Source organism: Rhincodon typus, chromosome 35 (genome assembly GCF_021869965.1).
Source record: "Rhincodon typus isolate 14 chromosome 35, sRhiTyp1.1, whole genome shotgun sequence".
Lineage (NCBI taxonomy): Eukaryota > Metazoa > Chordata > Chondrichthyes > Orectolobiformes > Rhincodontidae > Rhincodon > Rhincodon typus.
In genome coordinates, this window is record NC_063366.1 from 19,790,499 (window position 1) to 19,807,545 (window position 17,047).

The 17,047-nt window shown below is 42.8% G+C and overlaps 1 protein-coding gene and 1 pseudogene across 1 annotated transcript; both read right to left on the bottom strand.

Annotated features, from left to right (window-relative positions):
- The window catches only part of LOC109925805, a 106,807-nt pseudogene that overhangs the window by 63,796 nt on the left and 25,964 nt on the right, over window positions 1-17,047 (bottom strand).
- LOC109919547 (zinc finger protein 271-like) lies at window positions 603-7,370 on the bottom strand. Its single transcript, XM_020519571.2, has 2 exons — window positions 7,036-7,370; window positions 603-2,302 (listed from the first exon to the last, which is right to left on the bottom strand). Exon 2 carries the CDS (start codon window positions 2,008-2,010, stop codon window positions 721-723), a length of 1,290 nt encoding a protein of 429 aa, XP_020375160.1. The 5' UTR covers window positions 2,011-2,302; window positions 7,036-7,370; the 3' UTR covers window positions 603-720.

Consider the following 17,047-nt stretch of genomic DNA (forward strand, 5'->3'; position numbering starts at 1 on the left):
ATTGTCCCTGTCTTGCCTGGTTTCCAAAAGACCATTTGTTGTTTTCCTGGTCACAACTCATTAATGTCATGATAAGTCATTGCAAATGCAGACCATGCATCCCACTGGGGTTCCGCTCTACCATTTCCATTCATCAGACTTATAACCAATTACTCCAGAACACCCAACAAACCTTAGTGTTCTCTCTGCTACAGGACCATCTCAACATTTCCAGAAATAACCACCGACCCATTATATTCCTTCATTTCTCACAGAATAATAAATTATAAAAGGCACTGGGAAGTCAATTGGTGAGGTCCATATGATGTTCCACATAAAATTGAAAAAAATATTTTAAATTGTTATTCGTAAAAAATCCCAATATATGTGGTAATATTGAGATCAGTGTAAACTGTACAAAATGAAATGGTCTGATAAATAGAGGATGAATGCTATGTTTGATTTTTTCTAACAGGGACAAGATGTGGATGGTAATCAATTTCCTGGATAATGTCCAAGGTTGGTTTTCTGTTTCTATGGTATAACTTTCTTCTAGATTGTCTGTTCAGAGTTCCAACCAGCTGATGCCACATACTTGGGTGGAAGATAAAAATCTACAAGGGTATGTTTTTAACTGTGCTGATTTATTTCAAATTTATCAAGTATATTAACCCCAAGTGGTGTTAGATGGGTTACTAAAATCTTCAGAAACAAGCACAAAACTGTCAGAATAAACATAGTTCAGTCATTATCAGCAGAATCCAATCCCTGCTGTTGCATGTGAATCCTCTGGTGTGTTATTAGGTGGGATGATTGAGTAAATCCTTTCTTACACACAGAGCAGGTAAATGGCCTCTCCCCAGTGTGGACCCTTTGATGTCTCAGTAAATGGGATGTACAGGTGAATCCCTTGTCACAGACAGAGCACATGAATGGCCTCTCCCCAGTGTGAGTGCGTTGGTGTGTCAGCAGGTGAGATGAATGGGTGAATCCCTTCCCACATGTGGAGCAGGTGAATGGCCTCTCTCCAGTGTGACCTCGCTGGTGCATCAGCAGATCTCTTTTAGTTTTAAATTTCCTGTCACAGTCAGAACATGTAAAGGGTCTCTTGTCATTGTGAACAAGCTGATGTGTCAGTAGGTGGGAAGACTGGGTGAATCTCTTCCCACACACCGGGCAAATGAAAGGTCTCTCTCCAGTGTGAATTCGCTGGTGTGTCAGGAGGATGGATGATTGAGTGAATCGCTTGCCACACACAGGGCAGATGAATGGTCTCTCCCCATTGTGAACTCGCTGGTGTATCAGGAGGTGGGAAGATCGACAGAATCCCTTGCCACAATCAGAACAGGTGAATGGTCTCTCACCAGTGTGATTATGCTGGTGCGTCAGCAGCTCATTTCTGCTTTTAAACCTCTCTTCACAGTCAGAACATTTGAAAGGTCTTTTATTGGTGTGAATACGTTGGTGTGTTGTAAGATGGGATGAGCAAGTGAATCCCTTCCCACACATGGAGCATATATATGGTCTCTCTCCAGTGTGACGGCGTTGATGTATGGTGAGTTGAGATGATCGAGTGAACCCAGCCCCACAGTCAGAGCACCTGAATGGTCTTTTATCAGTATGAACACGTTGATGGCATGTCAGTTCCTCTGAGCTTTTATAACATTTCCCACAGTCTGAGCATTTAAAAGGTCTCTCATCCGTATGAACTCGCTGGTGCTTCAGCAGGTTGGATGAATTAGTGAATCCCTTCCCACAGTTCGAGCAGGTGAATGGCCTCTCACCAGTGTGAGTGTGTTGGTGTCTCAGCAGATCCTGTTTACTTTTAAATGTTTTCTCACAATCAGGACATTTAAAAGGTCTCTTGTCAGTGTGAACATGCTGGTGTCTCAGCAGATGGGATGACTGAGTAAATCCCTTCCAACAAATGGAGCAGGTGAATGGCCTCTCTCCAGTGTGAACTCGCTGGTGTCTCAGCAGGTGGGATGAATCAGTGAATTCCTTTTCACAAACAGGGCAAGTGAACATCATCTCACCACCATGAATGAACTCCCAGCTCAATCAGGTAATTAACTTATTTACCACAGACACCCCTGCCATTTACACAATTCTCGCCCATGTGACTGCAACTGTGTATCAACAGGTTAGCCAACCAGTTACTACTTCAATCACAAACAAAATATGTGGACAGTAGCTCCCGGCTGAGCATGGTGCTTTTTGTTTCCATTTTTGATGACCAATGTTGCTGAACTGATTATCTTTCAGGTTTTCCTATGATGCTTGATTTGAGCTTATGGTCTGAAAATTCTCCTCTTATAATGTCCTATAAAATGAATTGGAAAAAAAGGAAAAGGGGAGTGAGAAAGTACACACAAAAACACAAAGCAACAAAAACAAAAATTGCTGGAAAAGCTCAGCAGGTCTGGCAACATCTGTGGAGAGAAATCAGAGTTAATGTCTTGGGTCCAGTGACCCTTCCTCAGAACTGTTGGTAGCTAGGAAAATGTTGGTATATATAAAGAAGGTAGGGTGGGAGAGGAGGTAAGGAGTAAATGGTAGGTGGGGATAGTGCCCAATAGAGAGGAGAACAGTTAGTCAGATAAAGGAATGAATAATGATCTGGCTGGGAGGGTGAAAAGCTATTAATACAGAATGTTAGTGGCTAACAATGGAGTATGTGTAATAGCAGACTATATGATAACAAGAACAGAAATTGCTGGAAAAGCTCAGCAGGCCTGGCAGCATCTGTGGAGAGAAATCAGAATTAACATTTTGGGTCGAGTGACCATTCCTCAGAATTGCTGTGATAACAAGCCTGGTGTGTAAGGGTTGGGGTAAGGACATGGGAGAGCTCAAGCCTTAAATTTGTTGAACTCGATATTGAGTCCAGAAGACTGCAGGGTCCTGAAGCAGAAAACAAGGTGCTGTTCTTCCAGCTTGCACTGAGCTTCGTTGGAGCTCTGCAGCAAGCCTAAGACAAACATGTTGGCCAGGGAACAGGGTGGTGTTTTGAAGACGTAGCCAACTGAACACTCAAGGTCCTTTTGCGGACTGAATGTAGGTGTTCTGTGAAGTGGTCACCCAATCTAAGCTTCATTTCCCCAATGTAGAAGAAACCATATTGTGAGCAGTGAATGCAGTAGACTAGATTGTGTGAAATGCCGGTAAAGCACTGCTTCAGCTGGAAGGTATATTTGGGTCCCTGGATACCGAGGAGTGACAAAGTAAACGGAATTCCTGCAGTTGCAGGGAAAAGTGCCGTGTGCCTGGGGGCTTTTGTAAGTGAAGGAAGAGTGGATCAGTTTATCCTGGAGGAAATGCTGCGAAAGGCTGACAAGGGAGGGGAGGGGAATATGTGTCTGGTGGTGGCATCTTGCTGGAGGTGGCAGAAACGGTGGCTTATCATCCTTTGGATATGGATGCTGGTTGGATGGTAGGTAAGGGCAAGGGGGACCTATGAGTGTTGCAGGAGGGAACAGAGTGGGTAAGGGTCGAAGTGCTGGAGATGGGTCAAACCCAGCTGAGGGTCCTGTCAACAAAGATGATGGGGAATCCTCAGTTGAGGAAGAAAGTAGACGTTTTGGAGGCACCCTTGTTGAAACTGGCATCATCAGATACGATGGACACGGAGAAACTGGAAGAATGGAATGGTGTCTTTACATGAAGCAGCTGTGTGAGGATGTATAGTCAATGTAACTGTGGGTTTATAGTGGATATTGGAAACTAGCCTATCCACAGAAATGGAAACAGAGATGCCGAAGAAGGGAAGGAGGAGTCAGAGATGGACCAGGTGAAAGTGAGAGCAGGGCAGAAATTGGAAGCAAAATCAAATAAACCTTTCCAATTCTGGATGAGAGAGGGTAGCAGTACCGATGATATCATCAATATACCGGGAAAGAGTTGTGGAGATACTTATGATCCTGGGTAGATTCAAAGCACGAAGGATGAAACTTGAGTTGGAATCCACATGGGTTGAGTCTGAGCTGAAGACAGTCACTAAAGAATATGATGTGACTGTGGAAATGAGTCAAACACCAGGAGTGACAGACAAATTAATGATGGTCGACAAGAAAAAAAGATTGGAATGGAAATCCTGTTGGAGAAAGGAGCAGAACTTCTTCAATGTAGGCATGGCTGGAAGAAATGTAGCAGTCATTTAAATACTAAATAAAAATCTACCTTCTCTGCATATGTATTATGACATTTTCCTAGCTATCATCAGTTCTGAGGAAGGGTCACCGGACCGGCAATGTTAACTCTGATTTCTCTCCACAGATGCTACCAGACTTGCTGAGTTTTTCCAGCATTTCTGTTTTTGTAGTTGTGAAAATGTCAATTTTTATGCAGAAGTTGGGTTGGGCGGGAAGGGGGTGAAGAGTAAACACTTGGGAATTCTATCACCTTCTGGACTCAATATTAAGTTCAACAACTTTAGGGTTTGAGCTGTCCCATGTCCTTATCCCTATCCCTACACACTGGGCCTTGTCATCACTTTGTCTGCTATTACACACAACCCATTGTTGGCCACTAATAGTCCCCATGAATCATTATTCACCCTCCCATCTTTATTGTTATCCACTTCTTTGTTTGTCCAACTGTTCTTCTCTCTCTTTGGGCTTTATCTCAGCCTATTGTTTACTCCTTAGCCCCTCTCAGCACGCTAACTTCTGCATATAAACAACATTTTCCTCGCTACCATCAGTCCTGAGGAACAGTCACTGCACCTGAAATGTTAACTCTAATTTCTTGCCAAAGATGCTGTCAGACTGGCTGAGTTTTTCCAGCAATTTCTGTTTTTGAATAGTTTTCTCATTGTTCTTTTACTTTGTGAAACACAAAGGCAGGTTGTGAAACTGCATTGAATTCATTTGTAGGACCTGCAATAGGTAAATATCATCTTCAAAGCTGTCAATTGTTGAAAGAACATAATTGCCTCACCCATCTCCTTCAGGGAAGGAAATGTGTGACCTAATTTGGGACTACAAATTTCTGGACTCCTTGGGAGGAGAGCCACAAGTGTCCCAGTGAGTGAAGAAAAGTTTTATGCATTTGAGCTCATGCAAAACTTTCACAGAGCCACTAAAAACAAAATCTTTAACTACTGAAAAGAAGGGGGAAAGTAAGTCCATGCGAAAACATTATTTCCAAGATTCTCCCCAATCTTTTTTTTAAATTCATACAGTACCGAAAAGGCCCTTTGGCCTTTTGAGTCTGTACCACCAAAGCAACACTAAATTCACACTAATCCCTCTTTCCAGCACTAGGCCCATAGCTGCTCACACTTTTTAAACATTGGGAAATTATCCACCCAGACAGTGCATTTGAAACCCTCACCGCCCTCTGAGTGAAATTAGTTTGACTCAAATCCCCAATAAACCCCCTGTGTTTCACCTTAAATTTATGTCCCCTAGTTCATGACCTTTCAACTAAGGGGAACAGCAGCTTTCTATTCACCCTGTCCATACCCCTCACAATCTTAAAAACCACGATCAGGTCCCCCTCAACTCTGTTCCAAAGAAAACAATCTGAGCTTATCTAGCATCTTTTGATAGCTAAACTGCTCTATCCTTTGCACCCCTGCAGTGCATTCACATCCTTCCTGGAGCATGGAGGGTAGACCTGTACTTCAGCTGTGATCTGGCAAAAATTCTGTACAGCTCCAACATAACCTCAAATGATAAAGGGAAGTTGTACATAGCTGATCTGTTGAGCACGTTAATCCCCTTGAGAATCTAGATTTCTTGCTGGTCCAACATTGGATATTGCTGTTCTGCATTGTACTCAAAAGTATCCAGTATTAGATCCAGAGCTTCGCCAACATCTATCTATATTTCACAACTCTGTTGTGGAGAGGCACCTGGGTGCCTAGTGGTGTGCCTCAGGGATCAGTGTTGGAGCCATAATTATTTACAATTTAACATAGGTGATTTAGAGTTGGGATCAAGTGTAGTGTGTCAAAGTTCACAGATGACACTAAGATGAGTGATAGGACAAAGTGTTTAGAGGACACTGAAAGTCTGCAGAGAGATATAGGTAGGTTAAGTGAGTGGGAAAGGGACTGGCAGTTGGAATACAATGTTGGTAAATGTGAAGTCATCCATTTTGGTAGGAACAACAGCAAAATGGACTATTATTTAAATGGTGAAAAATTGAGCTTGCTGCTGTGCAGAGGGATCTAGATGTCCTTGTGCATGAATCACAAAATGTTAGCTTGCAGTTGCCACAGGTAATTAAGAACCCAAATGGAATATTGTCATTCATTGCTACAGGGATGAAGTTTAAAAACAGGAGGTTATCCTGCAGCTATGTAGGGTGCTGGTGAGGCCATACCTGCAGTACTATGTACAGTTTTGGTCTCCTTACTTGAGAAAGGATGTACTGGCATTGGAGGGGGTATGCAGGAGGTTCATTAGATTGATTGTGGAATTGAGAGTGTTTGCTTATGAGGAGAGAAAGAGTGGACTGGGAGTATACCCATTGGAATTTAGTAGAATGAGGGGCGATCTCAGAGAAACATATAAAGTTAAGAATGGAACAGAGAAGACAGAAGCAGAGAGGTTGTTTCCACTGGCAGGTGAAACTAGAACTAGGTGGCACAGCCTTAAAATAAGGGGGAGAAAATTTAGGACTGAGTTGAGGAAGAACTTCTTCACCCAAATGGTTGTGAATCTGCAGAATTTTCTACCCAGTGAAGCAGTTGAGGCCACATCATTGCATGTTCTTAAAGCAAAGATAAATTGATTTTTGAACAGTAAAGGACTTAAGGGTTATGGTGAGCAGCCAGGTAAGTGGAACTGAGGCCATGAAAAGATTAGCCATCATTTTATTGAATGGCGGAGAAGGCTCGACTGGCCAGATGGACTACTCCTGCTCCTATTTCTTATGTAAGCAGTACTTGCGAAAAAATTAGGCAATAAATTGCAGAACACACTGGAAATCTGAAATGAAACAAAAAACTTTGGAAATACAGAGGAAATTAGGCAGCATCCGTTGGAGAGAAGCAGAGTTAAAATTCAAGATCGGTGACCCTCAGTCAGCATCAAAAAAAAAACCCACCTAAAGCAAGTGAGTAATGGCAACTCCTGTGCCCAGAGGTCTCCGCGCCGGAGAAACTGCTCGATCCAACGCGGTCATTACCCCCATGAGCCGACAGTGCGCATGTCCGTCAGGGCCAGCCGCAGGCGGCTCCTTTGTTCCGAATCGGACTCGGCGGAAACAGCAGAAGAAACAGCACACGAAAGCAGCGACGCTACACCATCGCTGAAATGATGTCCCCTCTCAGTTCGGGAGCCATCGCCTCTTGTCCAGTGGCCTCGGGGCTCCGATCCTGAACCGCAGAGCGGCAGACGACATCACAACTGCACACTTCACCTTTCAGCTCCTTGGGAGCTGCACTACGCATGCTCCACCAACACAGGCGTCCTACAAAGAGGCGGGGATTCTCTGAACATGCGTATTTCTGGAGCATTTATCGAGCCAAATCGTATTTGTTATCGCGGAGTATTCTGGTTATATTATTCCGCCATTGATTAAGCGTGGCAGAGAAAAGTCCATTAGTCAATCAATGTTATTATAATATTAAAAATAGAAGGTACTGAAAGGTACATAGTGACTGGAACAAACACCACCATTGTACAGTGAAAAAAAATGAGAATAACCCCAACTTTTGTGTTGCATTCTGACTGATACACATGGACTGTATTCTACTCTGAAGAGCATTCTGTACAACATCATCCATCATTGTCTGCAGATGGTATAGAAGCAGAAGGAAACTATTTGGCTTATCATGTCTGCATTAGTACTTAAATGTAGTTATGAAATTAGTCCCAGTTACCTGTGCTTTACCAAAAAAAAACTTGGATATTTCTTCCCATTAACTACTTATTCAAAGATTTCTTAAACATCACTACAGACATACTTCCACAACCCTTTTGAGTGGTGAATTCTAGATTACAATAATTCAATTATTTAAAAATGGCAATTGCCTTAAATATGAGCCCTCTGGATCCTTTTGTCACTGGAAACACTCTCCTGATTTAGACTGTCAAGCTGATTCATTATTTTGAATACTATGGCATGTTTCTTTTTCACTTTTTTGTTTGAAGTAAAACAAACACAGTTGCTCCCATATCAGTATATCTCAGGCCTACCACAGCCTTGCAGGCAATCCCTTGCAGTGAGGATATTGATCGTTGGATGAGAAGAGTGGTGTGAGATTGCTGTCTCCAGCAGCTGCCCTCTGTTTTTCTCTATGTCAGCGGCTGTTCTTTCTTTTGTGGTGATTTTGAGATGGCATTTGTAACATTCCCTTTGATTCTAAGTAAATAGTCTACCTGCCATATCTCTTAGTACAGAAATTGTTTGTGTGGACCTGGTTCCCGATTCCTCACAGCATTTCAGCACAAATTAATTATATTGCTAGTTTATTAATCCAGAGGCTAGAATAACAATCTAGTGTTGTAAATGCAAACCCAAGCCCACCAGTTAGGGAACCCATTTCGCTAGAGCTAAGAATCAAAAAGGATGTAATTCCTTTGCTCTTCATTGTCCATGTGCCACAAACTAGAGGGAGATGAACACGTTTGACAGGGAATTGCAATGAAGTGCACAAATAATAGAATACTTTGAATCGAGGACTTCAGTTACTAAGCATAGACCAGGATAATCGTTGTGTCAAGAGCAGAAAACAGTAAGCATTTTTGGAATGTGTTCAGTAGAATTCTCTGGAGCAGTACATTTCCCGTGCAATGAATAATGAGACACTGCAAACCTTGTTCGTGGGAATGAGATGGACTGAGTGAATCATGCATGAGTAGGCACAGCTTTAGGAATCAATGATCATTATTTCAAAAGGTTTAGTTTGGCTATGGAAAACAACATAAACCATCTAGAATAAGAATACTTAAGTGGGAAAAAGCCATAGTGAAAGATTAAAGAATGGATCTTGTCCGGATCAATTGTACTTAAAGACTGACAGACAAAACTGTAACGATAAATAAGCTGCCTTAAAAGAAGAGTTTCGATTTCGGGCACTGTCAAGTACATTTGAATGAAATGAGAAAACAAATTTATATAAATGATTTGGATGTGAAGACAGGAGATATGGTTAGTAAATTTGCCAATGACACCAAAAGTGGTGGAGCAGTGGACAGTCGAGAAGGTTGCCTCAGTGTACAATGGGACCTTGTTCGGATGGGGTGATAGGCCAAGGAGTGGTAGCTGGAGTTTAATTTAGATAAATGTGAGGTGCTGCATTTTGAAAAGGCAAATCAGGGCAGGACTTATACACTTAATGGTAAGGTCCTGGGAAATGTTGCTGAAACAAAGAGACCTTAGAGTGCAGGTTCATAGTTCCTTGTAGATAGGATAGTAAAGAAGGCGTTGGTATGCTTGCCTTCATTCGTCAGTGCATTGAGTATAGGAGATGGGAGGTCATGTTGCAGCTGTATAAGACATTGGTTAGGCCACTTTTGGAATACTGCATTCAGTTCTGATCTCCCTACGTTAGGAAGGATGTTGTGAAACTGGAAAGGCTCAGAAAAGATTTACATGGATGTTGCCAGGGCTGGACTGTTTGAGCTATAGGGAGAGGCTGAACAGACTGGGGCTGTTTTCCTTACAGCTTCAGAGGCTGAGGGGTGACTTTAAAGAAGGTTATAAAATCATGACGGGCATAGATAAGGTGAATAGACAAGGTCTTTTCCCCACGGTATCAGAATCCGAAACTAGAGATCATAGGTTTAAGGTAAAAGGGGAAAAATTTAAAATCGACCTAAGAGGCAACTTTTTCACACGGAGGGTGGTGCGTGTGTGGAATGAGCTTCCAGAGGAGGTGGTGGAGGCTGGTACAACTGCAACATTTAAAATGTATTTGGATGGGTATATGAATAGAAAGGGTTTAGAGGGGTATGGGCCAAATGCTGCCAAATGGGACTAGATTAATTTAGGATATCTGGTCGGCATGGACGAGTTGGACCCAGGGGTTTATTTCCATGCTGTAAAGGTCAATAGCTCTTTGGCTTTAAGACAAACAAATGCAGAGCTCCCTGAATGATGAATGACATAGAGCTTAAGGTAAAGCAGGAAAAGCGAGTTTATGGCAAAGTAAAGAGTTGGATCATTCAACTGAGAATGAAATTGAATATAAAAGGTTCAGAGAGTAACTGAAACAGCACGTGAGTAAAACAGAGAAAGGGTATGAAAAGGAACTGGCAGCTGATATATAAAAGGAATCTGAATCTTCAATCTATATATAAAAAGTAAAAGAAGTAGTGGGCCAATTAGAGAACAAAAAGAAGAGACGGGCACGGGGCTGGAGACAGGGAGACTGATTAAGGCAATAATAAACAATGTGTATCTATCTTTACCAAAGAAGAAAGGACTACATGGGTTTTGATGAAAGAGGAGTAGTTTAGACACTTGAAGGTTTTAAAATTGATAAGGAAGATGTCAGGGATAGGTTATGTACAATTAGAGTTAATCGGATGAGATGCCTACAAGGATATGGAGTGAAGTTAATGAAAATTGTGGAGGTATCAGGCATAATTTTCAAATTATATTTGGATTCAGGGGTGATGCCAGAGGACTTGAGAGCTGCACATGTAACTTGCATGTTCGAGGAAAGGGTGTAAAGATAATATAAGGTACTATAAGGCAGTCAGTTTATCCTCAGAGGTGTGGAAGCTTTTAGGAGCAATAATTTGGGACATGTTAGACAAATGTAGGATAATTAAGGCTAGAAAAAAAATCGTGTTCAACTATCTTCTTTGAGTTTTTGTGAAGAGTTAACAAAGTACTGATGAAGATAAAGCTGTTGCTGTGTACTTTTGCTGTGTACTTCCATAAAACCTTTTTTGAAGTGTAGCACAGTGGACTTTAAATGGACAGCACAGACACAACTGGAAAAAAAACGCCTCTTTTGTACTATGTTCTATGCACCTAATCAACTAGAGGTTATTATAAACAGAAAAATGATCAAATACTCAACAGTCCAGGCAGCTGATAACACCTCTTGTTCACAGTCGAGATTCAGTGTCTCCCCTCTGCTTTGTTCCTACCTAGAGTCATCCAAGATTTACTGCTGAAAAACCTAACAGTGGGAATATCCATCACCATTAAGAAGGATAAGTATTCATGAGGTTTGAAGGTGGAAATATTGACAGCTGTGAATGCAGATCAAACACTGTCTATTGATTTTTTTTTAAAATAAAGTGAAACGCTTGTTATTCCCCTCTCCAGGCATTTTGCCCAGTTCCTTCTCCTCTTCCATGGGCATCTCTCCTTCTGTTACCAACCAGGTAAAATATTCATTGAAACACCATCTGACGTTCCCCCGCCCCGAAAGACACAACTGACCCTGCAGTGAAATGATTTGGTGTCTCCTTCGAAAGACTCTACTGACCCTGCTGTGAAATGATTTGGTGTCCCCCTGGAAAGACTCCATTGACCCTGCAGTGAAATAATTTGGTGTCCCCCTGGAAGGACTCCACTGAGCCCAGTCTGAGAACCACTGACTGATTCATCCCCAACACCGTCATGTAGCACCATCTCCTGCCTGTGGAGTAACATTACAGGCAGGAAGGTCCCGGGTTCCTGCAGTTCACACAGCTCATTCTACCGAGTAAGTACTTCTCTGCAATTGAGCTCCTACTTATTTCTTCCCTCCCCCTCCTTCTTTCCCCCAGCCCTACAGAGGTTCTTGCTGATCTTTCAGCTCCCAGTTCCGATACAGAATTTATTCCCGAAGTTTAACTTGTCTTCTCTCTCCACCTTTGCCTGACACCGGCCCCCATCAGTTTACAGCTGGCAGGAGGCAGGCGGACTGGGTGAAATGATGGGATGGATCCGTCAGTGCCCTTTAATCCCGCAAATTGTCAGCAGGGCAGAGTTTTTCCCATCGTCAATCCATCCCGGATGGAAAAAAATAAAGATCCTCTCAGTGAAAGTGTCGGTCAAAGTGTAGAGATGGGACATGTTGCCTGCATTGTAAAATGACACCTCTCCATCTTCATAGTCCAGGAAAACTCCGATCAGCCGGGGATTCACACTTGGGGAGGGCGGGGGGTGCGTGAGGGGGATGTGGCAGCACAATAGATGCTTCCAGCAATCAGTCTCACAAGCCAGTATCCAGTCTCAGGTTTCAGGTCGATGTCTCCTACCCTGTCCACAGACTCTCGGGCCACTCCCGCTCTCCACTCAGTCTTGTTCGCAACCCCCTCCTCCCAGTAATGTCTCCCTGTTGTGAATTCTTCCGATCCCAATACGAAGGAGCAAAGATCAAATCTCTCCGGGGAGTCAGGGAGCGGCTGCCATTTGTCTCCACGTTTCACACTTGTCTGGTCTTCTGAGAGATGAGCTGTGGGTGGGCTGTGTTCGGAACCACAGTCAGAGAGGCTGGAGCTGGTAAAAATTGTAATAACGCAGTCAGTGATTAAGAGAGGATGAAGCACTGCATAGTTGAGACTGCACGGGGAGAGGGAACAATGTATGCAGAAGCACGGAATGTGGAGGTATGATCGCTTGGAAGGGGGAGACTGGAGAATAAGTCGGGAAGGGAAGAGGGTTGGCAAAAAGAGAGGAAACATTGAAGAACTGAGGGAGGAATAGGGTGAGAATGAAGGGAGAGAGACAGTGGGAAGCTGAAGATATGAGAGAGTGAAGGGAACGGACGTTGATGAAAGGAGATGGAGAGGAAGAGGGGTGTGACTCTGATTTTTCTCCACAGGTGCTGCCAGACGTGCTGAGCTTTTCCAGTAATTTCTGTTTTTGATATAAATATAGGTATCTTCTAACCAGTGGGAAACGAGAGCTCCACATTTCATTGGCAGTGGAAGCTGCATGTGAATTAAATTTCCTGAGGCACTTCACTGGCAATGTCAGGCGACCCAAACAAGAGATCAAAAACTCTGCCACTGCGAATTGCCCAGCAAATGTTTCCCATCTTCCTTCTCTCTTTCAATAAGCTGTCTCCCTCCAGTTCTTCCGCCCCACGTATTCTTCTTAAATAAATTGAATTTAAATTATTGCGGAAATGTGCACCTCTATCCCTTTCATTGTAATCCGTGTCTAGATTGTTAATCTAGTGACATTACCATTACACCACTGCTGCCCATTGCCGGGGTTCCACTGAGAGGGCTGCCGAGAGTAGTGGTCACTGCTGGTAATATACTAAGGACCAGGCACTGTATCGCCACTGTATCCCTAGAAACATATAAAGGGACACCATTGGGTGCTCGGGGAAGTGGGGCACTGGAGATGGGAAGGCAAGAACAGGTGGTACATATTCCATCTTGGGACCCTACAGCCCAATGGCCTAAACGTGGATTTTGCCAGTTTCAAAATCTCTCCACCCCCGGCCTCATCCCAAGACCAACCTTCCCTTTTATCCCCGCCTCCCTGACCTGGTACAACCTGTCCATCTTCTCTCCTACCTATCCACCCCTCCCACCTCACCGACCAATCCCCACCACTGCCTACCTGCACTCATCTATCACCATCCCACCTACCTACCCCAGCCCCACCCCTCCTCTCTATTTATTTCGAAGCTCCCTTCCCCCTCCCTCATTTCTGAAGAAGGGTCCTGACCCAAAACGTCAACTTTCCTGCTCGTCTGATGCTGCCTGGCCTGCTGTGCTCCTCCAGCTCCACACTGTGTTATCTATGTTTCAGAAGAAAGGTCTTTTAATGCCTTTTTCTGCCTCCCCCTTCCTGGGTGCCTTGATTGTAATCACACGCCCACAATCTTTGCGCCCCAACCAATGGCATTCAGTAGGTATGAGATACCCAACTAAGTGCCATTCAATTCCTGATCTACCACTGGGTGGTGTGAGAGAAGGGCTTAGAGCGAGTATGTGACAGGAAAAACAGAGAAAGCAAAGACTGCCGCATTTGATTCTACAGGGCTTCAGTGATTAGTTAATCTGAGGGCATGAAGCTTGTTTATCCCTCTCTTATCTAGATTATTAAATTAGGTGAATTAACATGAATTTTACCTGGATTCTTGCTGTTTATCATTTCTCTTCGTGCTGTGTACTGTAAAGGCCCTTTGAAATGTCCAGTGAACAATATGCTATCTTCCATTTTCCTTATTAGCTGTTCTCCCGCAACCCTGCAAATATTAAAGGTTAATATTGTAAATTGACCATAAGTACTTTGCTGACTTCTTTTTGTACAACTTGACGGGTGAAATAAAATAAAAGTCAAGAATAGCATTAGCACTATAAGGAATAGCAAGGATGTAAGAGTTTCAAATATATTTTAAAAAGTATTGGAAATTACTGAAAGGTACAGCATGCACACACAATCACAGGTGGACAAAGAGCCATCATTCCCCATTCTCCCTAATAATGAGTTTAGTAGTTATGCAGGGATCAGGGTCTGCATATCTGTGTACCATCAGGACTCACAAAGGTAACATGAACCCTTCACATAATTTCACAAATACTTTGAAAACCGGTTGGTACAGTTGACATACTTTCAGTGGAGCTCCAGGGTACATGATTGGGGTTGGGCTTGCACCTTCTGATCAGTGAGGACATTACGTGCCATTTAGTCATAGCTAATTAGACAGACATTTAGACTATAATGTAATATAATGAAGAAATAGATTAACTTTTTATGACCTTCAGGGAACATATACCTAGCTTTGAATATGTCAATTTTGTTAACTGTAGTAAGGCTGTAGTTTTTAAAAAGCTTTTTGGAGGCTGAACAACTAGGTTTAAACATTAAATTAGCAGTTAGAACATATGACATTTACAAAGCTAGGGAGAGGTAAGCTGTCCATTCGAAATGGGGCATGTAACTGTATTTTAAGTATAAAAGCCCCAACAATTTGTAACTTAGTGGAGAGCCATTGAGCAGTTTTCTCCTTTTCCATTAAATGAATCACTTATCTTTTGGCCTCAAACTGCTAAGTGTCAACTCTGTTATTTGACCATGTCCACTTGACTCTTCAAAACTGTTCAGAGTTTCAGGGGGAAACAAACATGTCCTACCTTCACTTCTGGTTAGCCTCCTCCTGAAAGAAATAAATCACCAACAGTGAGGAGCATAGCAACAGACTCATGAAGGATATGGGCTGGTGAAATGAGCTGATAAAGATCAGTTTTTATTTATATTGAAAAGGTGAGGTAGAGTGACTGCACTTCAGGTCAAGGCAGCACTTGACTGAGTATATCTTCAAGTATCCCTAGAAAAGCTAGAGTCATTGGGAAGCAGAGGGCACATTGCAGTCACACCTAGGACAAAGGAACCAGGTGTGGTTGTGGAGGTTAATCATCTCAGTCCAGGTCATCACTGCGGAAGTTCTTTAGGGTAGATAGTTTCCGAATCAACCTGTTCAGAGATGTTATTACACACCTCTGGAGCACATGGATTTGAACTCTGGCCACTTGAGTCAGAGGTACGGTCAATACCACTGTGGCACATGAGCCCTGAGTTCCTCAAGGCAGTGTCCTAGACCCAACAGGCAGTGTCCTAGACCCAACAGGCAGTGTTCTAGACCCTACCATTTTAGCTGCTTTATCAACGATCTTCCTTCCATCATAAGGTCAGAAGTGGGGATGTTCACAATGTTCTGCACCATTTATGACTACTCAGATACCAAAGTATTCTGTGTCCATATGCAGCAAGACCTGGTCAATATCCAGACTTGGGCTGAAAAGTGGCTAGTAACATTTGAGACATAAGTGTGCCAGACAATGATCATCTTCAACAAGAGAGATTCTAACCATTGCCCCTTGATTTCAACGGCATTAACATCACTTAATACCCAACTGTCAACATCCTGCATATTACCATTGACTAGAAACTGAACTGGATCAGCCACATGAATAATAAAGCTTTAAAACAGTTCAGAGACTAAAACTTATCTGGTGAATAACTCGTCTCCTTTCTTCCCAAGGCTATCCAAGGCTCAGGTCCAAAAAGTGATGAAATACTTTCCACTTGCCTGAATGAGTGCATCTCCAACAACATTCAATAAGCTTGACATCACCCAGAACAAAACAGCCTGCTCGTTTGACAACCCATGCACCAGCTTCAACATTCTTTCCTTCCAATGGCAGTAGTGTGCACTATGTACAGTGTGCACTGTCTACACTACAACAACTCATCATCCTTCCTCCAATGGCAACTTCCAAATTCACAATATCTGCCATCCAAAAGAACAATGACAGTAGATACATAGAAACAACACCATCTAAGTTCCCCTCCGAGCCACACACCACTCTGACTTCAAAATATATTGCTGTTGCTTTTTGTGTGACTGGGTCTAGTCCTGGAACTTCTTTCCTAAGAGTAATATAAGTGTCCCTTGAGTCCAATGACTGCAGTGGCTCAAGAAGGCAGCTCACATCAAATTCTCTGGGGGCATTTAGGGTTGGGACATTAATGCTGGCCCAGGCACCCACATCCTATGACCAAATAAGAAAGTGTGAATTGAGACTATTTTAAATTGGACCATCGGGAACTGGGGGATCAAATCTTTAAGGGATTGGTGAAACTGGACTGTTAGGATTTATTTTAAACAATGACAATGCGGATCAAATCCCATGTTGTTGTTGTTGTTGTAGATAATTCCATAAATGCTCAGCAGTTCTGGCAGCAAGTGTGCACAAATAAATGAAATGAACGTTTCAGGTCAAGGACCCATTCTTTATGACTTGTAGTTGGTAATGTACTGCCTGACATGATGGGGGAAGTAACGCCCGCACTATTTTTTAAAATGGAATTGGGTGTACACTTAAAAAGGAAAAACAAAAGTAATGTGAAGTCCTGAACAATATTAAACCTCTGCAACACTGAATTCTGCATTAAGATCACCACAACGCAATCCTGAGGTGTTGCAGGTATCTGCGGAAATGTGCAGACAGTGTGAGAATCAATTAAGTCAAAAGCAGAACCACCTTGGAAAAGACAAATCAATGGGTTAAAATCTGCTTTGCTTTGTTTCATTAAGCGTTGCATTTATTTCAATTTTACAATCAGTTGTTTTGTAACTGGGTGACGTTTCTGAACAGATACGTTGGACTCCAAATGTTAGCACTGTTTTCTCTCCACAGATGCT

Bases quoted from the DNA above. Each gene is read 5' to 3' on its own strand.
- LOC109919547 (XM_020519571.2), bottom strand. From the start codon at position 2,010: ATGATGTTCACTTGCCCTGTTTGTGAAAAGGAATTCACTGATTCATCC.